This window comes from Malus domestica, chromosome 14 (assembly GCF_042453785.1).
Source record: "Malus domestica chromosome 14, GDT2T_hap1".
NCBI lineage: Eukaryota > Viridiplantae > Streptophyta > Magnoliopsida > Rosales > Rosaceae > Malus > Malus domestica.
This window is the reverse complement of record NC_091674.1, coordinates 14662640-14688791: the sequence shown is the minus strand read 5'-3', so window position 1 is coordinate 14688791 and position 26152 is coordinate 14662640. Positions and strand designations below refer to the sequence as shown.

The 26152-nt window shown below is 38.4% G+C and overlaps 1 protein-coding gene across 1 annotated transcript; it reads left to right on the top strand.

Moving 5' to 3' along the window:
• The first annotated feature begins 23938 nt into the window (after positions 1–23938).
• Positions 23939–24478, top strand: LOC139191179 (uncharacterized). The gene has a single exon (XM_070811746.1). It carries the CDS (start codon positions 23939–23941, stop codon positions 24476–24478), a length of 540 nt encoding a protein of 179 aa, XP_070667847.1.
• Positions 24479–26152: the final 1674 nt, after the last annotated feature.

Sequence of the window (26152 nt, the reverse complement as noted above, 5' to 3'; positions counted from 1 at the left end):
CTCGGGGCCTAAAAATATAGGCAAAGCCCACAGGTGGCGCATGGAGCTCACGGGGAGACATGGGCAAGGGGAATGGGCTGCTGTGTGCAGCCCTAAAAAAAATTTCTCTTTTTTTTTTCTCACGGGTCGCTTCAGGCGAGCCAAATTTTTTTATTTTTTTTTTCTTTTCCCGCACGGGCTGGGCCGTGACATCTCAGAGCAGCAGCAAGCCCAAAGGGCGCTGATGCAGGCAGAGGGACAGGAGCCCACTAGGGCTCGGGTTTTTGGGATCAAACACCCCAGCGAGTGCTGGGTGTGTGTCGCCGGAGAAGAACACCGAACCTGGCGCTTCTGGCGTTGGTCGGGGTGTTGTTTAAAACTCGATTTGAGTCATGGTGACCATGGGGGTGAACGGAGATTTGAAAAAATCTCGATATTCATTGTAAAACCCTAGAAATTCGATTGTAATTTAAAAAAAAAATCGAATTTTCAGACAAAAATTCATCGGGGACGACTGCAGGTCGTCGGGGGTAACTGGGCATGGCTGCAGGCCATGTTGGTTGATGATTTCATGGGTGGCGACGCCTTCTGGGCGTCAGGTCTGGGTGTTGGGCCTGGAGTCGTGGCTCCAGGATTGGTTCTCGGCTCGGGAAAGCATGGGGGATGAGTTGGGCCATCGCAGGCTGCGGGCCTGGTGGCTTGTGGCTTGCATGGTGCAAGTGCACGGGTTCGAACAGAACCCTAATTCCCCAATCGCAAAAAAAAAAAAAAAAAATTATTTTATTTTTAATTCAATTATATTATATGCATGTATAATTCTAATGAATCACATATTTACGTTGATGCATATGCAAATAATAGTTTAAATGCATGTACATATGTAAGATTCAATTCATGGCAAATATCAAATTCACATCATTGTAGCAATTTTGGTTATGAAGCATACACAATTTATGTAGAATCTAAAATACGTTAAACGTAAAGTTGGGTCATGCATCATGGTGAATGTTCATGCTATCAGGGCTTGCAAAATATCGAGTTAAAAGCCGTTGTTTGGAAAGAACCTGATTGCGTGATGATATGGATAAACTGGTTTGATGCAGAAAAAAATCTCCAACGTCAGATTCCTAAGAGCAGCGATAAGAGCGTGCTGATAACGTGTTGTGGTCTATTTTTATCTAACAAAATAGAGAGGGTCGGCGGCAGTGGGAGAGAGAAGAGAGATGTGTGTTTGTAGAATTGTAGGGGAATGTGTGTGTTGTTATCCCTCCTACATTATGCCTTTATTAATAGTAGTAAAGGGAGAGAAGATATTCATTCTCCTCCAAGTAATACAAGTTGTAATAGGAAAGGATAACTAGAATCAAATCTAATCTAGGATTTACACAATCATACTTATTCTAGGAATGTTTACAACAGCATAAAAGATTTAAAACTATAATTGAATAATGATATTAGTGTTGTGATATAAATTTTAACACGTGTGATTATGTAAATCATTAGTGGATTCTATATAATATACTAGAAGATCTTATCCTTTTATGATTGTAATACATACAAGGCAAGAAATCCTATGTAGTTTACTATAAATAAAGCCATAAGCAATGAGAAATACACATCCCAGAATGTCCACAACTCTCTCTTCTCTCTTCTTAGCGCACTCTCTCTTTCTTGTCAGTAAAATAGGCGACAACACATTATCAAGCACGCTTCTGAAGCTGTGATGAGGATCTGAAGGATATGCTTCTACAAATCAGTTCACAACATTCATCATTGCAATCCAGGTTTTTCTAAAACACAATCTAAATTGTCCATATTTTTTCAGCCTAATTGCCTGAATCAATCACCATTGAGCATCAACCCTAATTTTCAATTACAAAATTATATATTCTAATCACATTCTTGTTCGTAATTACATTATACTATTGCTATTATAATTATGGTGAATTGTATATTTGTGAATAAGAAAAGAAAAAAGGAAAGAAAAAAAAAAAAAACTATTCGCACGCTGCGCTTAGGTCATGGCCTGAAGTCATGAGCCAAGCTGAGCTGTCGAGCAGGGCCACAAACCTAGAATCCACAATATAAATAACGACGATGTTTTGACGTCGTCCCTAACCTCTCGATCACCACAGCCTCACCGATTTCTAGGGATTCTGCAACTCCCTTTGATGACCTACTGTTGTCCCTAACCTTTGAGGATAACGTTTTAATTATAGAAACACAAGATTCTAGACAAATCTTATATGGATTCAAGCTTTGAAAACCATCAACTCATAGTCGAGACAACCAGTCAAAGATTATATGTGAGTTTCGTTGAATCCCTTTAGTTTCTGGGCTTCTACCTCATGATTCATGCTCGCCACTGTCTTTTATGACGTTGCTAGTCATTGAGCACCACCTCATGCAGTGGTCATTCATGGTTTCTATACGAAACCCACACCCAGGGAAGCTGGGCTTGGATTTCACGCCCCCAAAGCCTTGGGACTCCCCTGCGCTCGGCCCACACCCAACTCATAACCCACTATTGGGCTTGCCACGGACAGTGTTGAACAACAAAATAACTGAAGATGAATGGAAGTAAAGCTGCACATCAAAACCAAAGAGATAGAAAAAAAAACCCCACCGTTTTGTACGAAGACATCAGGCAAGCTTCCAAAGCAAAGAGTCACCACCAAAAGACACCTGCAACAAATCAAGAATAAAAAATGAAGTTGTGGAATATTCATTCAAATCCAAACAAAACGGAAAAATGTGAATGAAGCCTTACTGACATTTCTGTTTTTCTCTTCAAAGAAAATAACAAACAGTAAAGAAATGGTGCGGGAGAAGCTTGTGCGGAAGAATTGATCAAAAGAAATTCAAAACAGATTAGGAAGAATGTTATTTATCTAAAACTACCAAAATGGGGGAATTTGAATTCCCTTCTCGCCTAGCATGAGATAAACCCCTTAATAAAAAAAAGAGTTTTGTAGCAAACAAACTTCTCAAAAGAAAATAGGAATGTTGCCGCCCAGGTGAAGTCCTGCTTAGACCTGGAAATCCAAGTCTACAAGGAGAAGAAACGGAAACCAAAAAAAAAAATGAAAAAAAAAATATATATTTCTTCCTACAGAAGGGGGAAAGTAACGTGGAACAAGAGCTTCCTATTTTTTCTGCATGATGTGGAAGATTGCACAATTAGTTGGGGCTCCAGATTTGCTGTATGGCTCTAAAACTGACGACGGCAACGGCACCAATGTGATCAAGCCCCTGGAGTCGCAGAGCCTATAAGGCAGCCGCGGTATCCCATTTGTAGAGAGCCTAGAGACAAAAAATTGCTATTATGTCAATTCGCCGTCTTCGATCCACGAGCCCAGTGATGCAGCATGCTACATTTCTCACCGACGGCATAAAAAAAAGGTGGTCAATGGTCATAGACGAAGTCCTCCACCGTGAGAACAACAACCGCAGTGGCTGCCACATGTGGAGTCAAAATGGTTGTTGCTGCTCCATTTTAGGAGCTTATTGAGAAACTTCGAAGCAAGAGTAGAGGAGTACTACTCGAAGAATTTGACGTGTTGCTGCTGCTCCGTTTTAGGAGCTCATTGGGAAATTCCAAATAAAAAACAGAGGAATACGACTCGAAGGAGTTGGCGTGTTGCTACTGCTCCGTTTTAGGAGCTCACTGGGAAAATTCAAATCAAAAGCAGAGGAATACGACTGAAGAATTTGGTGTGTTGTTGCTGCTGCTCTGTTCTTCAAAGAATGAACCAGAAAGGAGGAAGAAGATGTTTTTCAAAAGATTTAAATGTGGTTATCATTTTGATCAAATATTGGGTCAAAAGTAGTAACCAAAAGCATTGAAATAAAATTGACGGATACTACAAGACAAAAGGAAAGAATTAGCAACATCTCTAAATAAATGGCTAAAAGATATTTGTTTCACTGCCACGTGAAGTTCTATTTGGACTTGAAAGAGTTCAAGCTGTCCCAAGTTCACAGAGAAGGAAAAAGCTTGCTGTCAAACTTCCCAAATTAATTGGGAAACTCACATGGCAACCTTAGGAAAGATAGGCCTACTTTTGTTCCTGCTACTTTGACCAAGTGAAACTCCAAAACTTTTCAAGAGTAAGAGAGAAGTCTGTAAACAAAGTTCCTAGAAGTGGGCATCCTTCGAATCCCAGTCAAAGAACATCATGATGTTGGAGTCAATTAGAAGGGGCTTGTTGATGGAAGCCACCATCCTAGACTTCTTGCATGCTGTATTTCTTTCCTTTCTAATTTTATCTAAGTATTCTCACTCTCCATGGATACAATTGATATTGAGCACTGGGCTTTCCAACAAGCCCTAACTTTCAGAAGGTCCTTGAGTCTTTCAAGACATCTTGCGCAATGTTCTAGGAGTAGGGCGTCAGGGCTTCACACATGAGTTTAGATCAGTAGTTCTTATTGGGGACTATATCTTCAAGGACTTTCACCCGCCTTTCGAGGTCGACGAGCTTTGTCTGCTCCCTAATTCGCAAAGCCTTTCAAAGCTTATTGATGGATGCATAGATCTGCAACAAGCTTTCCTAGATTCGGTTCATGGTGGGAAAAATAATCTTGGACGTTTGAAAATTAAGAAAAAGTGCATAGACCTTCTTAGGGGCCCACCTAAACTACCTAGAAGGCTGCCTAGTCCGCCTAGGTTGCAGCTCTCACTTGAATAGAAAATAGATAACTTTCATTTGCATTTTATTTTTATCAACAAATTGTAAGAAACTTGTTGGATATTTAGTTGAACACACGTTATATGTTTGTACATATGTTTTCATTATGTTCTAATATTTTATAATTTATGTCATTTTATTTTGCAGTATATGTATTCCAATGAAATTATGTATTTCTTAAGTATAAGTAGACACTAATTTATACGATATATAATATTTTTTCTTAAATTCACCTAGTCCACCTAGGGTCTTTTAGAACCATACTTGCGGTGCACACCAATCCTTAGGTTGTAAGGACTCCAAGATTATAGGAAACTTGTTGATTCCTTTGTGGATTAGGTTTCTGTATCTTACGGAACAAGCATGGTCAATCTCAGCGAAGTCGTCAGACTTCGCCCACTGATTCTGAAACAGGATAATGGTGGCATTATTACTACTTCATTTATTTAGCTCCACAATAGAGGCAGTTGAGTCCATGATCGGACTACTGAGGTATTTGAATTTTGATCCGTCTTACTTCGGTCCTAGAAAATCATGGCCCCACAATTACTAGAATCTATTATCCCTTTATGATTGTATTACTTGCAAGTCAAGGAATCCTATCTAGTTTACTATAATTAAATGTACAAGCAATGAAAGATACACATCACATAAATTCCTGAACTCTTTCTTCTCTCTCCTTGCCGCAGACACTCTCTTTCTTCACTAAAATAGGCCACAACAATTAGTTGATTATCTTCTTTTTATATTGCCTATAGCATACACAATTTTTGCGCTTAGCTTGCAACCTCTTTTATTTTGATATTCTCATTTATCTCAATCATATCACCTATGAAACCAATAACAGAAAAGGATTTCCTACATCTAACTAAGCCAACAAAACCTTCAGTTTTTCTCATGCCTTATGTTTATGTCCATTTTCTTTAGAGAGCTTTAATGAAAAGAGTTTAGACCAACTTTTTCTTAACCAAAAATCATCCACTACTTTTATTTAATGAAAAGAGTTTGAGATTTAATGAAAATGACAAAAGTAACATACAAATAGACCTAAAAAAAATTAAATTCCACGGGCTGAAACAAAGTCCAACATGCAACATCAAACCCCTCTTCCAGCTTTGCCTTTAACAGATGTTAACCCAAATCTGTTAACTCAACTTCATGTTATTTACGAAATTGCTATCGAGCAAAAAAAAGTCAAATAAAACCAAAATTAATTTAATTTTCAATTTTTTTTTCTTGCAACAAGCTGTTGCAACCATCCATCCCTCCCCCAACCCCACACCCCCCCCCCCCCCCCCCCAAAAAAAATTAAAGCTCATATCCTCACATGATAAATTTAAGAACCATCCTCATTTCCATTTTCCTCTATGGCATCCACCATCCCCACTTCTATTTTTCCTTTGCACAATTCCCACATACTATAAGTATTACTTTTCAAATTCAATTTAATAAACAAGTTACTTACACTTCCATTCCATACATATATTAAAAAGAACAAAGCTCTTCCCAAACAGAAAACATTCTACATGTTAAAAAAAAAAAATAGATAACTCATGTAAGTGGTGGATTGTCTTAGTGGTTAAAATTATATTGTCAACTTATGCCATTGGAGGTTTAAACTTTTTATCTCCTTAGAATAAATTAGTATAGGATATTGCTTGTACTAAAAAGAATAAGTAATTAGTATAGAATATCGCTTGTACTAAAACAAAAATTACACATCAAATTAAAATTACATAACAATACCACATCAATTATCTTTTATATCAGCAAATCAATGGTCTTGAATTATAGCTTTACAAGTCGCTTTGTCATGTCCCAACAACAACCTGAAAACAAATCAACAAAAAATGCATTGGTATTAGACTAGAAATGTGATACTTTACGATTCTTCAAGTAATAAAAGAAAATCAAATAGCTCAAATATTTCCACAAGTAAACAAAATTAGCAATTATAAACAAATGAAAAGTCTCCAAAATTTAAATCTTCGAACTAAACACTACCATTATATGTAGAAGCGAACACTGACTATTTCTAGAACTGAGCACTAATACTACCACCATTTCTAGAACGAAACACTGACTATTTTTAGAACTAAAACCTAATTATTTCTATAATTGAACACTGATTATTTCTAGAATTGAGCACTGATACTACCACCATTTCTAGAACGAAACACTGACTATTTTTAGAACTAAAACCTAATTATTTCTATAATTGAACAGTGATTATTTCTAGAATTGAGCACTGATTATTTCTAAAACTAAACACTGACTATTTGTTGTAGTTCCAGAAATAGTGTTTATTTTTTCCCTTCAGTGAGTTATTTTGGTTCAATTTTCAGAAATAAAGCGCAATTTTGTTGTAGTTTCAGAAATAATGTGAGTTATTTTGGTTCAATTTCAGAAATAATGTGAGTTATTTTACTGTAGTTTCAGAAATAATGTGAGTTTTGTTTCCTTTCAGAAATAATGTGAGTTATTTTAATTCAATTTCATAAATAGTATTAGTTATTTTGCTGTAGTTCTAGAAATAGTGTGAGTTATTTTGTTGTAGTTTCAAAAATAGTATGTATTTTGTTATGTAACAAAAATAATTTGGGTTATTTTGCTGTAGTTCCAGAATAGTGTTTATTTGTTCAATTTCAAAAATAGTGTGGGCTATTTTGGTTCAGTTTCATAAATATTGTTGGTTATTTTGATGTAGTTTAAAAAATAATGTTTATTTTGTTAATTTCCAGAAATAGTGTTGGTTATTTCAGTTCAGTTTCAGAAATAATGTTGACGTTTTTGCTGTAGTTCCAGAAATAGTCTAAGTTATTTTGGTTCAAATTTGAAAATAGTGTGGGTTATTTTATTGTAGTTCCAAAAATAATGTGGATTATTTTGGTTAAGTTTTCAGAAATAATATGAGTTATTTTACCATTTCTTAAACTAAACACTAACTATTTCTTGAAATAAACACAAGTAACTTTGTGAGCAAAAACTAGCATTAGTAGATTCAAAACTTCAAAACTTCTTTACATATAAATAGTTATATTTTCTTTAACATCGTCCAAGGAATTACCAAAAAACATGGTTTGACTCTACAACCAATTAAAAAGCAGTGGTCACCATAAAAGTGAAATGATTTTTTTTTTAAATATCTTTTTATTGCAACAGTCGCCCATGAGATTTGAGCTTAGGACGACGTCCAACATAGACATTATTGTGGTTAATTGGAAATGTAAAACAAAATTAACAGAGTTTAGTAGATCTAAATCATATAGATTTAGTAAACATAAGCAAGTTAGTTGCAAATTTGATTATTTTCGAGTGTACCTGAGAAAGAATGCAAAGCAATGACTGCACATGGTGACGCCGAATCACCAATGGAAGGCCTATGATTTGTTCCTCATTATATCAAGAAACCTTTGGGGATTGAACTTGGTAGCTCAGTCTCTTGGATTCCACTTTCAGTAAAAATACTCAGAATCGGGCGACCGTTCATAAAATTCTGATGAGATTCCATATCTTGGAACTGATGGGTCTGGTACCCAATTTCCAGTAAAAAAAGGTTACACTTTACTGCAATACATTATTTAGTAAAAGTAAAAATGATAGTTGCATACTTGCATTATAAGAAGAAGAAGAAGCAGAAGCTAAAAGCCTAAAATTAGTATGTTCAGAAAACAATGAAGCTATCTATATAATGCGGAACAAATTAGAATGATTAATTAATGCCGTTCTACTAATGATTTGGGATTTCACATGTGGAAGTTTACCAAATAAATATATCTAAGAACTGGGTATCCTAGAAAAAAAAAATTGAAAAACAACTCCTTCACATTTTTCTTTAGGCTTTTTATATTAGCACCCCATAAAATGTTGAATGCACCTCACATTAAAATTTAATATTAATGACTTATTTACTCTACTATGCAATGACAATTTTGACCTTATTAGGTTTAAAAAATAATAATAAAATTAACTTTTAACGTATTATTTATCTCCTTCAACTATCAAAACCCCTCACATCCTCCATTGTTGAATAAAACTCTAAGCAATGAAACTACAAACATGTTGATTAAGAAAAATTATTTTTGACGAATGGAACACGAAATTGGTGTTTCGAAAGCTTTGAAATCATTATTATTGTTATTGAAAAATATTCAAATGAACCTAAACATTTTTTCAAATCATTCAATTTGAAATCATTTGGCAAACTAAAGTTTAGATGGTTTGAAATCATTTGGTAAAATTAAAAATCACTTTATAAGATTTGAGAAATGTGTGGTGTATAAAAAATGTGGGGTGTGTATAGAAAATGTAAGGTGCATATTAAGAATGTGGGGTATGAGGGTATTATGGGGAAGGAAGTGGGGTGTATTAAGATAATTTTTAATTGAAAAAGTAAATGTGAGGTGTATTAAGTATGTGAGGTTTATTCAACAATTTGTGGGGTGCTAATATAATAAGCATTTTTTTCATTGATTATTTGATTTTTTGATTTTTTTTTTCATAAAAAATTAATATAAATCCACATGGATTAAATTAACAATGTGAGTTAAAAGTTAAAACTATAATAGAAAGTTGAGAAAGTTGATCTTACAAAATGAAGAATTTTCATATTCATGAATGAAAAAGTAAAAGAAACAACAAAAGGAAATTCAATTTCAAGTCTATATCTGACAAATGCTTCCCCTCCGCAACCCCCGCCCCCAAAAACCCCACCACCAAAATAAAAATAAAAATAAAAATAAAAAAAAGGGACGATTTGATATAGGCGCCTTATTTTTGAATTTTATAGACTAAACATCTATGTCTTTTAGACATTTGATTAAACTCTTCTTCTCATCATTTTGTTGCCACATATATTAGAATTAATCATTTTTTATACCAAAATTACATGACCTGCCAATACTCCATATTTCTTAATCTCACGCCAAAAAAGTGCACAGTATTGAACCAAACTTCCTACAATCTAGCATTTTGATTACCTTCTCCCCCTTTGGAGATAATTGTAAACAAAAAAACCCTAGTTAAATACAATTTATTTTCACAATACTTACTACAATTTAGCAATGATTATCTACGATTTAATATTTTATTCCCAAAATGGTTGAAAATATTTTTAAATCTCACGAAATCAAATGTACCAATATAATTTTTTATATCAATACATTAAGAGAAAATAGGACTAACAACAATATAAACGTACCAATAAATAAAGTGTATGAAATCAAACGTACCAAAATCAAAAGTAATGTATCAATATCAACAATATGTACCAAATCAAACGTACCAAAACTACAAATAAACGTACCAATCAATGTTTTTTACAAATTAAAACGTACCTAACGGCAGTATACACATAATATGTTGTACCTAATAATAGTTTGTCAACAACTATAAGTAAAAATAAAAAATAAAAAATAAAAAACAAAGAAAAATAGTTTGACAAAAAAAAGGGGAAAAATTACACAGTGCTTTGTTGGATCGCCAACCATTTGGAAAAAAAAAATCAATAAAACGAACCATTTGACAAAAATAGATAATATTAATGTTTGTAGAACAAAAAAAAAAATTTGATCGAAATATTATAATTGGAAAAAGGGATAATAGAGTTAATAACTAATACTCCACTAAATAAGGGGAAAAACGCATTAAAAACTTAAGAGGATAAATATAGAATTAATAATTAACATTTTATTTTAAGAAAATACAATAATGATATGTAATTTAATTTAACAGAAAATTGTGAGGTGTCTATTGGTCAAAACACTTTAATCAAATTTTAAAAAGACACAAATGTTTAGTTTAAAAGATATAAAAAAGTTGTCGGGGGTTCTAATTTTCCCTATAAAAAAAAGGAAATTCAATTTATAACTTAGTTCTAAAATTGTATAAATTTCAAAAAAATGAAAGAAACTAGACATTTTCCTTTTCTAATTAATATTTGACTTGCATTTCCACTTCTGCATCCAATTTCGTATCTCGGCTCTAACAGTTCAGATGAATTTAATATAGTGTAGCATATTGAATACATAAAAACAAAAGAAAAAAAAATTCGCCTACATTTTTCTTTTTTCGATTTGCATTTTCACATTCATGCATGTGACTTCAACCAAACAAAAACACCGAAATAGGGACATAGATAAAAGAAAATACTTACACTTGTCAAATGTATGGGAATTATTTACAGGAAAATCAACAATTGTAGAGTTTGAATTTGAACACTGACTATTTCTTAAACTAAACACATGTACTATCACTATTTCTTAAACTTAACACTCATTATTTCTTAAACTAAACATTGACTATTTTTTTAACTGAACACTGACTATTTCTAAAACTAAACACGAGTACTATTACTATTTTTTAAACTGAACATCGACTATTTTTAGAAATGAACATGGATACTATCATTATTTCTTACATTGAAAATTGGTACTATCACTATTTCTAAACTAAACATCAACTTTTTAGAACTGAACTCTAACTATTCTTAAGCTGATTGGTATTATCACTATTTCTTAAACTAAACACTAACTATTTCTTAAAATGAACACTAGTACTATTACTATTTCTTAATTTGAACATTCACTATTTCTTAAATTGAGCACTCATTATTTTTCTAACCGAACGCTAGTACTATCACTATTTCCTAGTGAACACCCTAACCCCACAAGTAGGTAGCAACTCTCTAGTTTGGGGCTCCAATTTGTAGCACTTCCTTTTGTTTTGTGAGGTTTTTTAGCCATCATCATGTACAAGAAATCTCAAACCAACTTCCCATTTTCAATTCATAACAATCCAAATCTAGTAACGAGTAATGCCAAATTCATGACAGTCAACTCTCATCACTCCATTCTAATGTAAGCAGAAACAAAATTTCCACTCAAAGTCTCAAATTCCACCACAATAAAACTTACATGCAAGCGTCAAAGTCCAGATATGTCGAACTACTACTGTTGGTATGTGAAAATATTAAAACAACGACACTGTGGTGTCACAAAATTTAGTGACCTAATTCAACAATGTTTCCACAATTAACAAAGACAGTGCCCAAGTGTAGTTTTGTTGTGTATCAGAATGCTCAAAAGATAACTGGAGCCAATTTTAACTGTCACAATGCTTAAAGAAAAAGCGAAAATGATGCATGAAATGCCACTTTACCCCATTTTTCACTTTTCACCCCAGTAGATAAATCTTAAATTTAATTTTAAGATAAAATAAGTCATGAAATGAACTTTGACAAATGTATCATCAACTATCAACAACTACTAGAAGCCTAAGAGCAAGCCAAATTCCAAATTTTCAGATATGAACAGCCATTTAGCAATCTATTTTAAGCCCCTATGATGTAGAACAAATGGCGGAATGGATCGAGGAGGAGATGGAACGTCGGAAGACAAAAGTGCACAATCATAAAAGGGGTGTTAATTTCCCATAAAAGTGGCTTGAGCCACTTTTCGCAGAAACGTGTTAAAATAATTTTCCCACTAAAGTGGCTCGAGCCATCTTTTGCAGAAAGTCATCAAAACAGCAACCTACTAATGAATTGAGTCTTTTGGGGTTTCAAGGGTTTTCTATATGTCAGTTATTTTCATTTTAATTCCCTAAGGCTTTTGAGTTTCCCAAAAGGTTGTAAAAGGCTTATTTAAGCCATGGCTTTGTAATCATTTAGACATCTTTCAATCAATTAATCAAATTATCCTTTGGATTTCTATTAATTGGTGGACTCCAGTAACTTTGTTCTACAAGGGATTACGCTGGTAACCCTTTCATTGCTTCGTGCTGCGTCAATTGGTACCAGAGTGGGTTTCTCCCGTCTTGGCATCATTGATTATCCTATCTATCCATGGGTGATTGTGATTGTGAACCTGCCCCTATCACTTGAGCAGACTTGGATGCTCAAGCTGAACAGATTACAAACTTGACTACTCAAATTGGAGAACTTCGTGAGATGTTGGTCCAAGCCATCGGTCCAAATAATCATAGAGTTGCTGGAGTCAATAATCTGCGAGTTCCTAGGCTCCATGTTCAAGACAGCGAATCAGAGTCCAAAGAAGAAGATGTGGAACCACACCCAGCTAACAATCCAAATCATCAAAACCGCAACAACTTTGATGACTTTCGGATTAAGGCCGACATTCCAACTTTTTCGGGAAACCTTAAAATCGAAGATTTCCTGGATTGGCTAGTTGAAGTAGAAAGATTCTTTGATGTTATGGAGGTTCCCGAGACAAAGATGGTGAAGATGGTGGCCTTCCGTTTCAAAGCAACTACCGCTGTTTGGTGGGATCAATTACAAAATACCCGGCAGAGGCAAGGAAAGAATCAAATCCGCACTTGGAGAAAAATGAAGCAACTCTTGATGGATCGTTTCTTACCTGCGGATTATGAACAGCTTTTGTATCGTATGTACATCAATTGCGTCCAAGGCAACAGAAACATGACTGATTATACGGATGATTTCATGAGACTGGTGGAGCGAAACAATCTGATGGAGACAGAAAATCAAAGGGTTGCGAGGTTCGTGAATAGATTGAAACCCTCCATTCAAGAAAAGATTGGGCTGCAAAATTTGTGAAGTTTGCAAGAGGCCATTAACATGGCCTTGAAGGCGGAGATAATAGAGAAAGAAAGGCGACAAACCTCTTTCCGAAGGAATGTGACGGAGCATTTTGAAAACCCTGTTGTCTTGTCCACCGACAAAGGGAAATCTATGCCACAAAGTTCGGGAGAATTCAAACTTTCAAGTTTTCCTTCTCGAGCATCAAATGAAGGGAGTAGCATAACTTTTAACAAGGGGTAGAATAGAAACCAACCAGGGAGAATCCATACGCCAAGCCTATGGGAGACATTTGTTATCGTTGCAACAAAATTGGGCATCGATCTAACGTTTGTCCTGAACGGAGACAAGCCAACTTGTTGGAGGCTGAAGGGGACCAAGAAGAAGTTGGTGATGATGACTATGAAGGTGTTGAATTTGCAACTGAAGAATGAATGGATCGCCTCGCTTTGGTGTTGTAACGAGTTCTTTTAACACCAAAAGAGGATGGGCAACGACACTGTATTTTTCGTTCTCTTTGCTCCATCAACAGCAAAGTTTGCGAAGTGATTATAGACAATGGAAGTTGTGAAAATTTTATGGCCAAGAAAGTGGTGGAGCATTTACAGCTACCAACGGAGCCTCATGTCACCCCATACTCACTTAGATGGGTGAAGAAAGGACCTTCCGTCTATGTCACAGAAACTTGTCGTGTCCCACTTTCCATTGGTAAGCATTATCGTGATGAAGTACTTTGCGATGTTATTGATATGGATGCTTGTCATATACTATTAGGGAGACCGTGGCAGTTTGATGTGGATTCGACATTGAAGGGTCGAGATAATATGGTGTTATTTACTTGGAATAATCGGAAGATTGCGATGGCTTCTGTTTCACCCTCTGAAGTACCAAAAGCAAAGAATACTAGTTTCCTCACTCTAATTAGTGATAAGCAAGAGATTGAAGTGGCCATAAAAGAAACAGATTCTTTCTTTCCGATCGTGATGAAGGGACTATTGACAGAAAACAAAGAAGAGGAACAAATCTCTTCAGAAGTGCAGCAATTATTGGAGGAATTTCATGAACTCATTTCTGACGAGTTGCCTAACAAGCTTCCTCCCATGAGGAACATCCAACATCACATTGATTTGGTACCTGGAGCTAGCCTACCAAATCTTCCCCATTATCAAATGAGCCCTGCAGAAAATGAGATTTTAAAGGAACAAATTGAAGACTTGTTGCGAAAGGGGTTTATCCGAGAAAGTATAAGCCCTTGTGCAGCACCTGCCCTATTGGTTCCAAAGAAAGATAAGGAAAAGAAAAAGGCATGGCGTATGTGTGTAGACAGCCGAGTTATTAACTTAATCACCATCAAATACAGATTTCAAATACCTCGGTTAGATAACATGCTAGATGTGCTTGAAGGTTCGAAATTATTTTCAAAAATTGACCTTCGCAGTGGCTACCATCAAATTCGAATCAGGCCTGGAGATGAGTGGAAAACGGCGTTCAAGAGCAAGGATGGACTGTTCGAGTGGCTAGTGATGCCATTTGGATTGTCTAATGCGCCGAGTACCTTCATGAGGCTTATGAATCAGGTTCTTCATCCCTTTATTGGTCTCTTTGTTGTGGTTTACTTTGATGACATCTTAATCTATAGCAAGACCAGAGAAGAACACATGATGCATTTGAGACACGTTTTGGGTGTTTTGAAAGAAAATAAATTGTATATGAATCTCAAGAAATGCATATTTTGTACTAGTAAATTGCTATTTCTAGGATTTGTGGTTGGTGAAAATGGTATTCAGGTGGATGATGAGAAGACCAAGGACATCTGAGGTTGGCCAACTCCGAAATCCGTCTCCGACGTGAGGAGTTTCCATGGCTTTGCTACTTTTTATCGGAGATTTGTATGGCATTTCAGCACCATCACCGCACCCATTACAGAATGTTTGAAGAAAGGCAAGTTCCGTTGGGGAGATGAACAAGAACAAAGCTTTGTTTTGATCAAAGAGAAGCTTTGTACTGCTCTGGTGTTAGCTCTTCCAAATTTTGAGAAAGTATTCAAAGTCGAATGTGATGCAAGTGGAGTGGGAGTGGGTGCTGTCCTTTCCCAAGAGAAGCGACCTATAGTTTTTTTCTCTGAAAAGCTAAGTGAAGCCTGTAAAAAATGGAGCACTTATGATCAGGAGTTTTATACTGTGATTCGGCCTTTAAAACAATTGGAACACTATCTTATTCAGAAAGAATTTGTACTATTCACGGATCATCAAGCCTTGAAGTTTATTAACAATCAGAAGCATGTTAATAAAATGCATATCAGATGGGTAACGTTCTTGCAAAAATTTCCATTTGTTATCAAGCACAAATCTGGAGCTCAAAACCGTGTTACCGATGCCTTGAGGAGACGAGCATCATTGCTAATCACTTTTTCCCAAGAAGTTGTGAGTTTCGAGTGCTTAAAGGAGTTGTATGAAACCGATGATGATTTTCAGGAAATATGGAGGAAATGCATTAATCATGAACCTATGGCAGATTACTCTATTAACGAAGGTTTTCTATTCAAAGGTAACCAATTATGTGTTCCTGTTTCTTCCTTGCGGGAAAAGCTTATTTGAGATTTGCATGAAGGAGGATTAAGTGGTCATCTTGGTCGTGACAAGACGATAGCAAGTTTGGAAGAAATGTGCTTTTGGCCACAATTGAAACGAGATGTTGGAGCCATTGTGAGGAAGTGTTACACTTGTCAGGTTTCAAAGGGGCAAGTCCAAAATACGGGCCTTTACATGCCTTTACCCGTTCCTAACGGTATTTAGGACGACATTGCTATGGATTTTGTGCTCGGACTACCCTGAACGCAAAGAGGAGTGGATTCAGTTTTTGTGGTGGTTGACAGGTTCTACAAGATGGCTCATTTCATTGCTTGCAGAAAGACCGCTGATGCATCAAACATAGCCAAACAGTTTTTTAAGGAGGTTGTTCGATTGCATGGGTACCTAAGTCCATCACTTCTGATCGAGACACCAAGTTCTTGAGTCATTTATGGATTACATTATGGAGAATGTTTGGGACTACTTTGAATCGAAGTACTACTGCACATCCCCAAACTGATGGACAAACAGAGGTCACAAATAGGACTCTTGGTAACATGGTTCGAAGCATTTGCGGAGAAAAAACAAAACAATGGGACTATACCCTACCTCATTCCCGGAGAAAAAACAATAGGCCTATGTTATTGATTTGCCGGAGTCTATGGCAATTTCCAATACTTTCAACGTTGCTGATTTGTATACCTTCAATGATGATGAAGTTCTTTATCCTGATCATAACTCAGGGTCGAGTTCTTCTGAAGTGGAGGGGATTGATGTAGAACAAATGGTGGAATGGATCGAGAAGGAGATGGAATGTCAGAAGACCAAAGTGCGCAATCATAAAAGGGGTGTTAATTTCCCATAAAAGTGGCTTGAGCCACTTTTCGCAGAAACGTGTTAAAATAATTTTCCCACAAAAGTGGCTCGAGCCATCTTTTGCAGAAAGTCATCAAAACAACAGCCTACTAATAAATTGAGTCGTTTGGGGTTTCAAGGGTTTTTTATATGTCAGTTATTTTCATTTTAATTCCCTAAGACTTTTGAGTTTCCCAAAAGGTTGTAAAAGGCTTATTTAAGCCATGGCTTTGTAATCATTTAGACATCTTTCAATCAATTAATCAAATTATCCTGTGGATTTCTATCAACTGGTGGACTCTAGTAACTTTGTTCTACAAGGGATTACGTTGGTAACCCTTTCATTGCTTCATGCTGCGTCACCCTAATAAGCTAATAAACTTGAAACTTGAAAATTCTTTGTTTCTATATGTACACAATATACATGGAAATGCAAACATCATATGCAGTGAGTTATGATGTGGGTTAGGTGGCTGAGTTTGCCATCATTGCCCCAAGAAAATGTATACATCCTACCCTCTCTTGGCAACATAGCCATGAAGAAATTTCTAATTGCAACTTGTACCATAAATATGTCTTTTAGGGGGCATGTGTTTGGCCTCGTTAGCTTTCACTGGACTAGTTGTTAGTCTAGTCCAGCGTTTGTATTGTGCATGGGCCAAGTTTAATGGTACTAAACGAGACTCATGTGGACTAAGTAGCTCGCTAAAAGGTCTTAGTGAGTCCCCCTGAAAACGTCGGTACTACTAAGACCTTTGCTTCCTCTCCTTCGCATCCCAACACCTGCTTCATCTCTTTCCTAATAACGGGTCAGTTTCTTCCCTAATTCCCCCGCCAGTGTACATACTATGTAATTACACATGCGTATAGAAAATCAGGAAGATGAAAATCACGGCCTTGCTGGTCCTCAAGTGAAATCCAGACGAATCTGACCCGGTCACTAACACCTCTAATATCAGCCACTTCGGCTACTTGCAAAGGTCTAGGGTTCAGGAGTTCATCATCTTTGTCAGTTGCAACGCCGCCAGACGCAACCCGCCCCCAGCGCCAGTTCGTCAAGCACGAAGGGTCTTTTGGTATCTGACATGAATAGGAAGAATGGTTTGTGGATAGGATTGGAGGGAGCGAAACAGTTGGAATTTTTGTCAAACCAAGAGAGATTGAAGGAGGAAAAGGATGGCGGAGTGGGGATTGACGCTTGTCGAAGAAGAGAAAGGAAAGGAATTCTCTAGATGCGAAGAAGATAAAGAAAAGGAAAAAGGAAAGTAGAGAAAGGGGAAGATAGTAGCCAGCAAAAAAAAAGTGACATTAATAATAATAAAATACTAATAAATTAATTAGAAAATAATAAAAGGATTATTTGTATATGAAAATAATTTAGTCTGTATATTAGTCCAACACTGTACCAAACGCTTCATTATTCTTATACTACTTAGTCCATGCCAAGCCAATCCAACTTAGTCCCTAAAGTTAGTCCAGTCCGACTTAATCCGGTGCAACAAACACACCCTTAAAGTCTCAACCAACTGTGGAGTAGTAACCTAAAACAGTAAACGAAATGGTCATGTTAAATAAAAATGAAACTGCAACAGCTTGTGAATAATGTTACCAATTGTTGGAATGGTGGCCTGTGATCTCTTCGCACTTGAGCTTGTACAAGACTCTAGTTCTACTTCCACAATCTAGACCGACCACGCGAATCCGCATTTCCTTGATAGCAAAAAGCCAACGAGATTTTTCTTAAGAACCTGAAATTTCATCAAAATCCAAATATACCCAAAAACACATACAAAATCCTTGCCCGACCTAAAATTCTCCTAAAGATCTGAAATTTCAACAAAATCCAAACAAGTACGGGAATAATAAACCTAGCACCAAACCTAAAAGCTACTAATCAAATTAAAATAAAAAAACATTCAGACCTAAAATTTTGTACTAACCATTAAATAAAGTTATTACACTATCTCAGTAACACATTTTGATTTTGTACTCGTATTTTTTATCTAAAATATAAAAGTTGTTTTTCAAAACGTTACCAAACATGCTATTATATTGCAAAAGTAACTTATTGAAGGGCATTCAGCTTTACACAAAAGTTCCGAGTTTGGAATTCCGTCGCACCCCATATCACTAGTATCCAAAAAGGAAAAAAGAAACGTGTGAATTCATAAAAATAATGAGTTAGATTCCAAATCCCAACTCCACCAAGAAAGTGGTATGAAAGTGAGATAAAGGGCTCTAAGCCTCTGATAATGTAATAGAAAGGCAACAGAAACCCCCTGTTTGGATCAAAACTTGAACTTTAGGCTCAAGAAATGAGCTGGCCCAAAGGGATGCCTAGGGAAGAGCCCGGCCTAAGCCTAGCCGAAGCCCAGAAAGCAGGAAAGGGCCTTTTCTGACTTGGTGCAGCTTATGAAGACCATTTGCTTACCTACCCAAAGGCCAAGTGGTATAGACTGACCAGCTACACAGCCCATAAAGTACTTTATGGTGGCAGTACATGTAAAATAGCTGATGAGTCATCACCCTTCAAACCGTATTCGGGCAAGGTTGCTGCTACAGGAGACCAAGCCGAGTTGTCTATATAAGAAGAAAGAGAAACCAGGAATAAGGACACTCAATCAAACAAACAAATGCAAGCACAAACTCTGCTCAAAGCCAGATTTTCCTTTAAAACGAAGCTGTAGTCAGCCTAAGCCTTCATCCCTCGCGGGATAAACCTTCACTCAAACCCTTGTAATAGCTCTGCTACCTTGTTCAAATTTGCTGTAGTATCGATTCATCTTTTGTAATCTCTCTCTCTCTAAAGCTTTCAGACCCTTGATAAACTACAAAGATAGGAACCTGCAAGACGATCATCCTTACCCGACAAGCCTTGCCCGACGAGCCTTGCCCGAAGAGTCTTGCCCGACAAGACTTGCCCAACGAAACTTGCCCGACAAAGCCCGACAGTGAAGCAGAAGCCCGACAGCAGCCCTCAACCGGCGCCAACCTCCCGGGGAGCTGTGTGCTCGTCGGTCAGGAAACATCCCCGACGAAAATTCCTGACGCGAACATAGTTTTGGCACGCCCGGTGGGATTCCCCTTTTGATCAGAAGATATATGTCAAAATGCCAGAAGATTTGCAAACCACGTTGCTACAAATGTTGCAAAGATTGGAGAAGACTTCCACAGGCTCCAGAAAAGAAACAGACCTGGTTCCTCTCGAGGGAAAGAGACTTAAAACCAGCCCGCCAGAAGAGTTGGTGGTAGACAAACCTGCAGTTCCCTTCTCAGAAGCCCCTGTAAATATGATCAATATGGCATGGGTTGAAAAGGGAAAAGAAAGAATCACAAGGGAACCAGAGGAAGAAAGATTGGCTGAAAAACCTACTGGAGGGGTGATTAAATCGCCCGAATATCCAAAAGCAGCCATAATCAAGGGGATGGTTATATGTAGTAAGTGCCAATGCGAGTGTGAGCTCGAAATTCCCCCGGTTGGAATCCTCATTGATCATGAACTGATCAGGAGGAAGGAAGAAAATGAAAGGAGAAGAGCCCACAAAAAGATCAAGCAGGCTACGAAAAAAGACACTTCCTGAAGCATTTTTCAACGATTAGGAGGTGATTCCCAACCCAAAGCTTTGTCAGAAGTATTTCGAAACCATGAAGCTTCTGAAAAGGCAGAAGATATGAAGGCCAAAATATGGAGGCCAAAATACGGAGGGGTACAGATCATCCTCAGTATGGTCAGATGGGAAGGGAAATCAAGAGGATGGATGGGATAATAAATCTTGTCAGAAAAGGAAATCCTACCCAACTTGGGCGAAAATGGTACGTAGTCGAAAAGAACGGATAACCTACCAAACAAATGGGAGCCTCCATGGTCAGGAGGGTTCAAAGGCAGCACAAAGCCTACATGAATTCCCTGAAGACCCCCGCAACATCTGAAGCATCCAAAAATCAAAAATTGGAGAAAACATCATCTGGGGGAAATAGTCAGCTCCGCTGGAGAAGTAAGAAAGAGGTGGAAAAGGCCAATAGCAAGACGGAAGGGAAGGGGAATCACGTGCCGCAGAGCCAACACTCTGGGAAGTATCGGATCTTGAGGAGAGCTCAAGAAGATCTGGTCATGGTGCCAACCCCCGGGTGGAAGCCAGAGCCTATTCGCGTTGAAGCTGTTTCATCTGAAAGGAGACCACCATCTCTGCCATTGGTGGATACTTTTGGTGAAGTTCCAAAGCAAACGCTGTATGTGGGCATGAATCAACAGGAGTGGGCACCAGAACCACTACTTCCAGCCGATGCAATGGCCTGGTTGGATGAATTCATGGACCAGATTTGGGGCAATAAAGAAGATATGCCCGAGCCTAGTAATTTTCATATCAACATGGCGTATGTATTATCCGCCATGTTTGGTGCCAGACCTGATCAGCCCGCTACTATGGAGGGTGATTACTTGACAACTGAGCCAATGATGGCATATGTCAATATGGAGGTAGTCGAAGAAGGAGAGTCGGGCAAGGCTGAATCCACTGAAGTGTCCAAAGATAGTCCTTTCAGGATTTACACAGAAAAAATGGTGTTTAGCCGCCCGAACAGCTCGTTGGCCAATCATTTGAAGCCCATATATGTTGCTGCTCATTTGGAAGGTGTGCCCTTCAAGAGAATTCTAATTGATGGGGGAGCAGATGTTAATGTGTTACCAGCCAAGCAAATGAGGAAAATGGGAAGAGGCACGGAGGATCTTATTCCCACAGACCTCACGGTCTCTAGCTTCTCAAGCGCTATCATCAAAACTCATGGGATATTTCCTTTAGAAGTGGATTTGGGATCTAAACAGATCATGCTGGCATTCTTTGTAGTGGACTGCACTTCCACTTATGGGGCCTTACTCAGAAGAGATTGGATCCACCAAAGTCTGGCCATACCCTCCATTCTTCATCAAAAAGTGGCTGTTTACCATGAAGCGGGCACAGAAGGACCAGGCTTTTGGGAGATGGTAGAGGCTGGATCACGGCCATTTCTCCCCACAGCCAATGTTGCGGAAGCAAGTTTCTACAACCCCAACGTAGGAATCTTGAAGTGTTCAGGAGCTGACGAGAACGGCCGCCCTACCAAGGTGACGGCCCAAAAGCTTTTGGAACAAGGAATGCTCCTTACTAGAGATGAGTGGGATAGACCTTGTATCCTCCCAAATCCCCTACACCATCAATGACTGAACAAAAGAAGAAAGATCAGGTAACAGCAGTCAGATCCCTGATTAAAAGATTGTTGGTATATAGGAAGGGAAGAAGGCAAGAAATGGAGCTCTTGGACAAGGAAGAGCAGGAATGGCAGGTGGGAACTTCAACCAGCCAGCATGAAAGCAAGGAGGAATCTTGCAGAGAAGAATTGGAAAGGGCCATTCAAATAGCCGAGTGCATTTATGACCTAGATGGGCCAGATGACTTGCCCGAGAGCCTGGAGCTGGTCGAATTTTTGTGTGCAGAACCTGATAAGCCACCACCAGAAGTCCAGGATCCTCTGGAAATTATTGATCTAGGAACAGAGGAGGATCCAAGACCAATACAAATTAGTGGTTTATTGGGGGTTGATGATCGGGCAAAGATTATTTACCTTTTGCAAGAGTTCAAAGACTGTTTTGCTTGGCATTATACTAAGATGCCAGGTTTAGATTCAGCCTTGGTGGAACATAGAATGCCCATCAAGGAGGGATACAAACCTGTTAAGCAAGCACCACGAAGGATGTCAAATGAGATAGAAGAAAAGGTCAAATAAGAGATTGAAAGGCTAGTAAAAGCTGGCTTTATCAGACCAGCCAAATATGTGGAGTGGTTGGCCAACATTGTACCCGTTTTAAAAGCTGTAACAAAAGCAGTACGATGTTGTGTGGATTACAGAAATATTAATGGCGCTACACCAAAAGATGAGTATCCCATGCCCATGGCCGATTTATCCATAGATACAGTAGCAAAACATAAAGTCCTATCTTTTATGGATGGGAATGCTGGGTATAATCAGATAAAGATGGCTCCAGAAGATATACACAAAACAGCTTTTAGGTGTCCCGGTCATGTGGGGGCATATGAATATCTGGTCATGCCATTTGGGCTCAAGAATGCTGGTGCAACTTACCAAAGGGCAATGAATGCCATCTTTCACGATCTAATTGGCCAGAGCATGGAAGTATACATCGATGACATAGTGGTGAAGTCCAAGACATAAGAACAGCATCTGGAAGATCTCAGACAAACATTAGCAAGGATGAGGATCCACAAATTAAATATGAATCCAAAGAAGTGCGCGTTTGGAGTAAGAGCGGGCAACTTCTTGGGATTCCTGGTGCATCAAAAAGGTGTAGAAGTGGACAAGAACAAATCTCGGGCAATAATGGAGTCACCTTCACCCACCAACAAGGTGCAACTCCAGAGGCTACTGGGCAAAATTAACTTCTTGAGGAGATTCATTGCTAATTTAGCAGGCAAGATCCAGCCGCTGACTCCTTTACTAAGATTGAAAGATAAAGAGAACTTCCAATGGGGACCACCACACCAACAGGCCTTTGACAGCATCAAGGCCTATTTGACTTCTCCACCAGTGTTGGTGCCACCTCAAAGGGAAAAACCCTTGAAGCTGTATATTTCTGCCTCAGAAAAGTTAATCGGGAGTTTGCTAGCCCAAAATAATGAAGGCGGGAATGAGCAGGCAGTGTACTACCTCAGTAGAATTCTGACCGAGGTAGAGACAAGGTATTCGCCAGTAGAGAGATTATGCTTGGCTTTATATTTCACTGCCAGTAAATTAAGGCATTACATGTTACCTTGTCACATGCACATCATCGCCAAGACAGATGTGATAAAGTACATGTTGTCAAAGCCAATGCTCACAGGAAGGATTGGGAAATGGATTCTAGCATTATCAGAATTCAGTTTTCAGTACATACCCCAAAGGGCAGTCAAAGGCCAAGCAATTGCTGACTTCCTGGCCGAGCACCAAGAATCTCAAAGTGAGGTAATCAATATCCCAGGAAGCCTGGAGGTTACTAGCATTTGGATCCCGCCAAGAAAAGATATTTCGGGCAAAGAAGATTGGGTCCAGCAAGAGATAAGAAGAGTAGCTGGTCTCTGGATCACTCATTAGAAGTTGTATTTCGATGGATCTCACACTCAGAAGGCTTCAGGAGCGGGGATTGTAATTGTAAACCCTAGGGGGTTTATCATTATTATTCATTTCTCCTGGACTACCAAGGAAATACTAATAATCGGGCAGAGTATGAGGCCTTAATAATTGGTCTGGAAATCTTGATGGATCTGGAGGTAGTAGAGGTAGAGGTCTTTGGGGATTCAGAGTTGGTAATAAACCAGTTAAATGAGGAGTTCAAGTGCAGACATATTACCATGGCGGGGTATTACTTGGCAGCTACGCAATTATTGAGTTTCTGGGATTATGAGATATCGGTCAATCATGTTCCCAGGGGATCCAACTTAGCGGCCAACGAGATGGCACAACTAGCCTCAGGAGTGCCAATACAGGAGAGAAAATATGGGGTAGATGTCGAGATCCAAAGAAGAAACCTTCCTTCCATCTTAGAAAGGGGATTCAGTCTAGATATAATGGTGTTAGAAGCCGAGATAGAAGATTGGAGGTCACCTATCATTCATCATTTGAAGGATCCCTCTTCGCCTACAAGCAAGAAGGATAGACAACAAGCAACCAAGTATGTCTTATGGGCAAAGAACTTGCTAAGGAAAACTCTAGATGGGTTACTGTTGAAATGCTTGGGCCAAGAAGAATCCATGAGGGTAATGGCCAAAGTACATGAGGGAGTATGTGGAGCACATTAGGCTGGAACGAAGATGAGATGGTTGCTTAGAAGGTATGGTTATTTCTGGCCCGACATGGAAAAAGATTGCAAGTCTTATGCCCGAGGTTGTGAAGAATGTCAAAGGCACGGACCTCTCCAGCATGTGCCCTCGGTACCTTTAAATCCAGTGGTCAAGCCTTGGCCCTTCAGAGGATGGGCGATGGACTTCATCGGGCAAATCTATCCAGCTTCTAGTAAAGGGCATACCTTCATAATTGTAGCAACGGATTATTTCACCAAGTGGGTGGAAGCATCAGCAGTAAAATCCATAACTTCAGCCACAATCAAGAATTTCATCGAGACCAAGATTCTGTACAAATATGGGGTGCCCGAAACTATAGTGACGGATCGTGGACCATCTTTTATTTCAAAAGAAGTTGAGGAGTTTGCAAGTAAGTACAAAATAAAGATGATCCAGTCCAGTCCGTACTACCCTCAATCAAATGGCCAGGCAGAAGCCAACAACAAGATCCTGGTCAACATTATCAAGAGAATGGTGATTGATAGTCCAGAAAAGTGGCATGAAAATCTGGGGAACACTTTGTGGGCATACAGAACTTCCAAGAGGGCAGGAACAGGGACAACTCCTTATGCTTTAACTTTCGGGCAAGATGCAGTGCTCCCCGTGGAAATCAATGTAAGTTCTGTAAAAATTCAAAATCAATTTGGGTTGCATAGTGAAGAGTACATCGAAGCCATGTGTCAAGGAATTGAAGACTTGGATGTAGCCCGAATTGAAGCTTTGAAACATATTCAAGAAAGAAAGCAAGCCGTTGCCCTAGCTTATAACAAAAAGGTAAAGATGAAGTCTTTCAGGGAAGGGGATTTAGTCTGGAAGACAGTCATCCCTCTAGGAGCTCAGCTCATGGGCTTTGGAAAATGGAGCCCGACATGGGAAGGTCCTTTCATTATTAATCGCGTTTTGGATAGAGGAGGATACTGCTTGGCGGACCTTGAAGGAAACAGGCAGAAACATCCCATTGATGTTAAATTCTTAAAGAAATATTGTCCTACGTTGTGGGATGTTAGAGATTGTTATGTTGAAGAGGATGCAAGGTAAAGCAAGCTTCGAGATATCAATGTGCAGTGTATATTTATCAATCATTCAAGAAGATGGAAAGACAAGAGTTGCTGAGATAATGTATATTTCATTTCGACAAATTGATGAAATTTACAAAAGATTCAAAGCCGACGTATTACAATCAATTCTCCTTCTGGATGCAATGGTATCTTCAGCTGATTTTCCGATGTCTTCATGGATGGAACCCGATCAGGTGATCGGATTGTGCGGCCAACATGAGCCTGGTAGAGGATCTTCAGACAGGACCATCACCATAAGTGATGGTGAAGCCCGACTTATCACCGCAACAAGCAGGAAGACAAGCCTTCGAGAAGAAACCGCCTGACCAAGGGTGTTAGAGATAGCGGGGTGTTCGACCAAGGGTGTTGGAGATAGCAGTCATTTGATTAAAACCCTTTTTCTCACGAAAAGGGAATTTTAGGAAACCCCACTCAAAGCCTGAGGAACCCATTTCTCAGTTTCTGAACGCTCGAGGAAGATGGAAGAGAAGGCCGAAGAGGATTTAATGGCTTGACAGAAGAGGTTCCGAGCCAGAATTTATAGAGCCCCCAGAGGATAGTTCAAAGGTCGTGA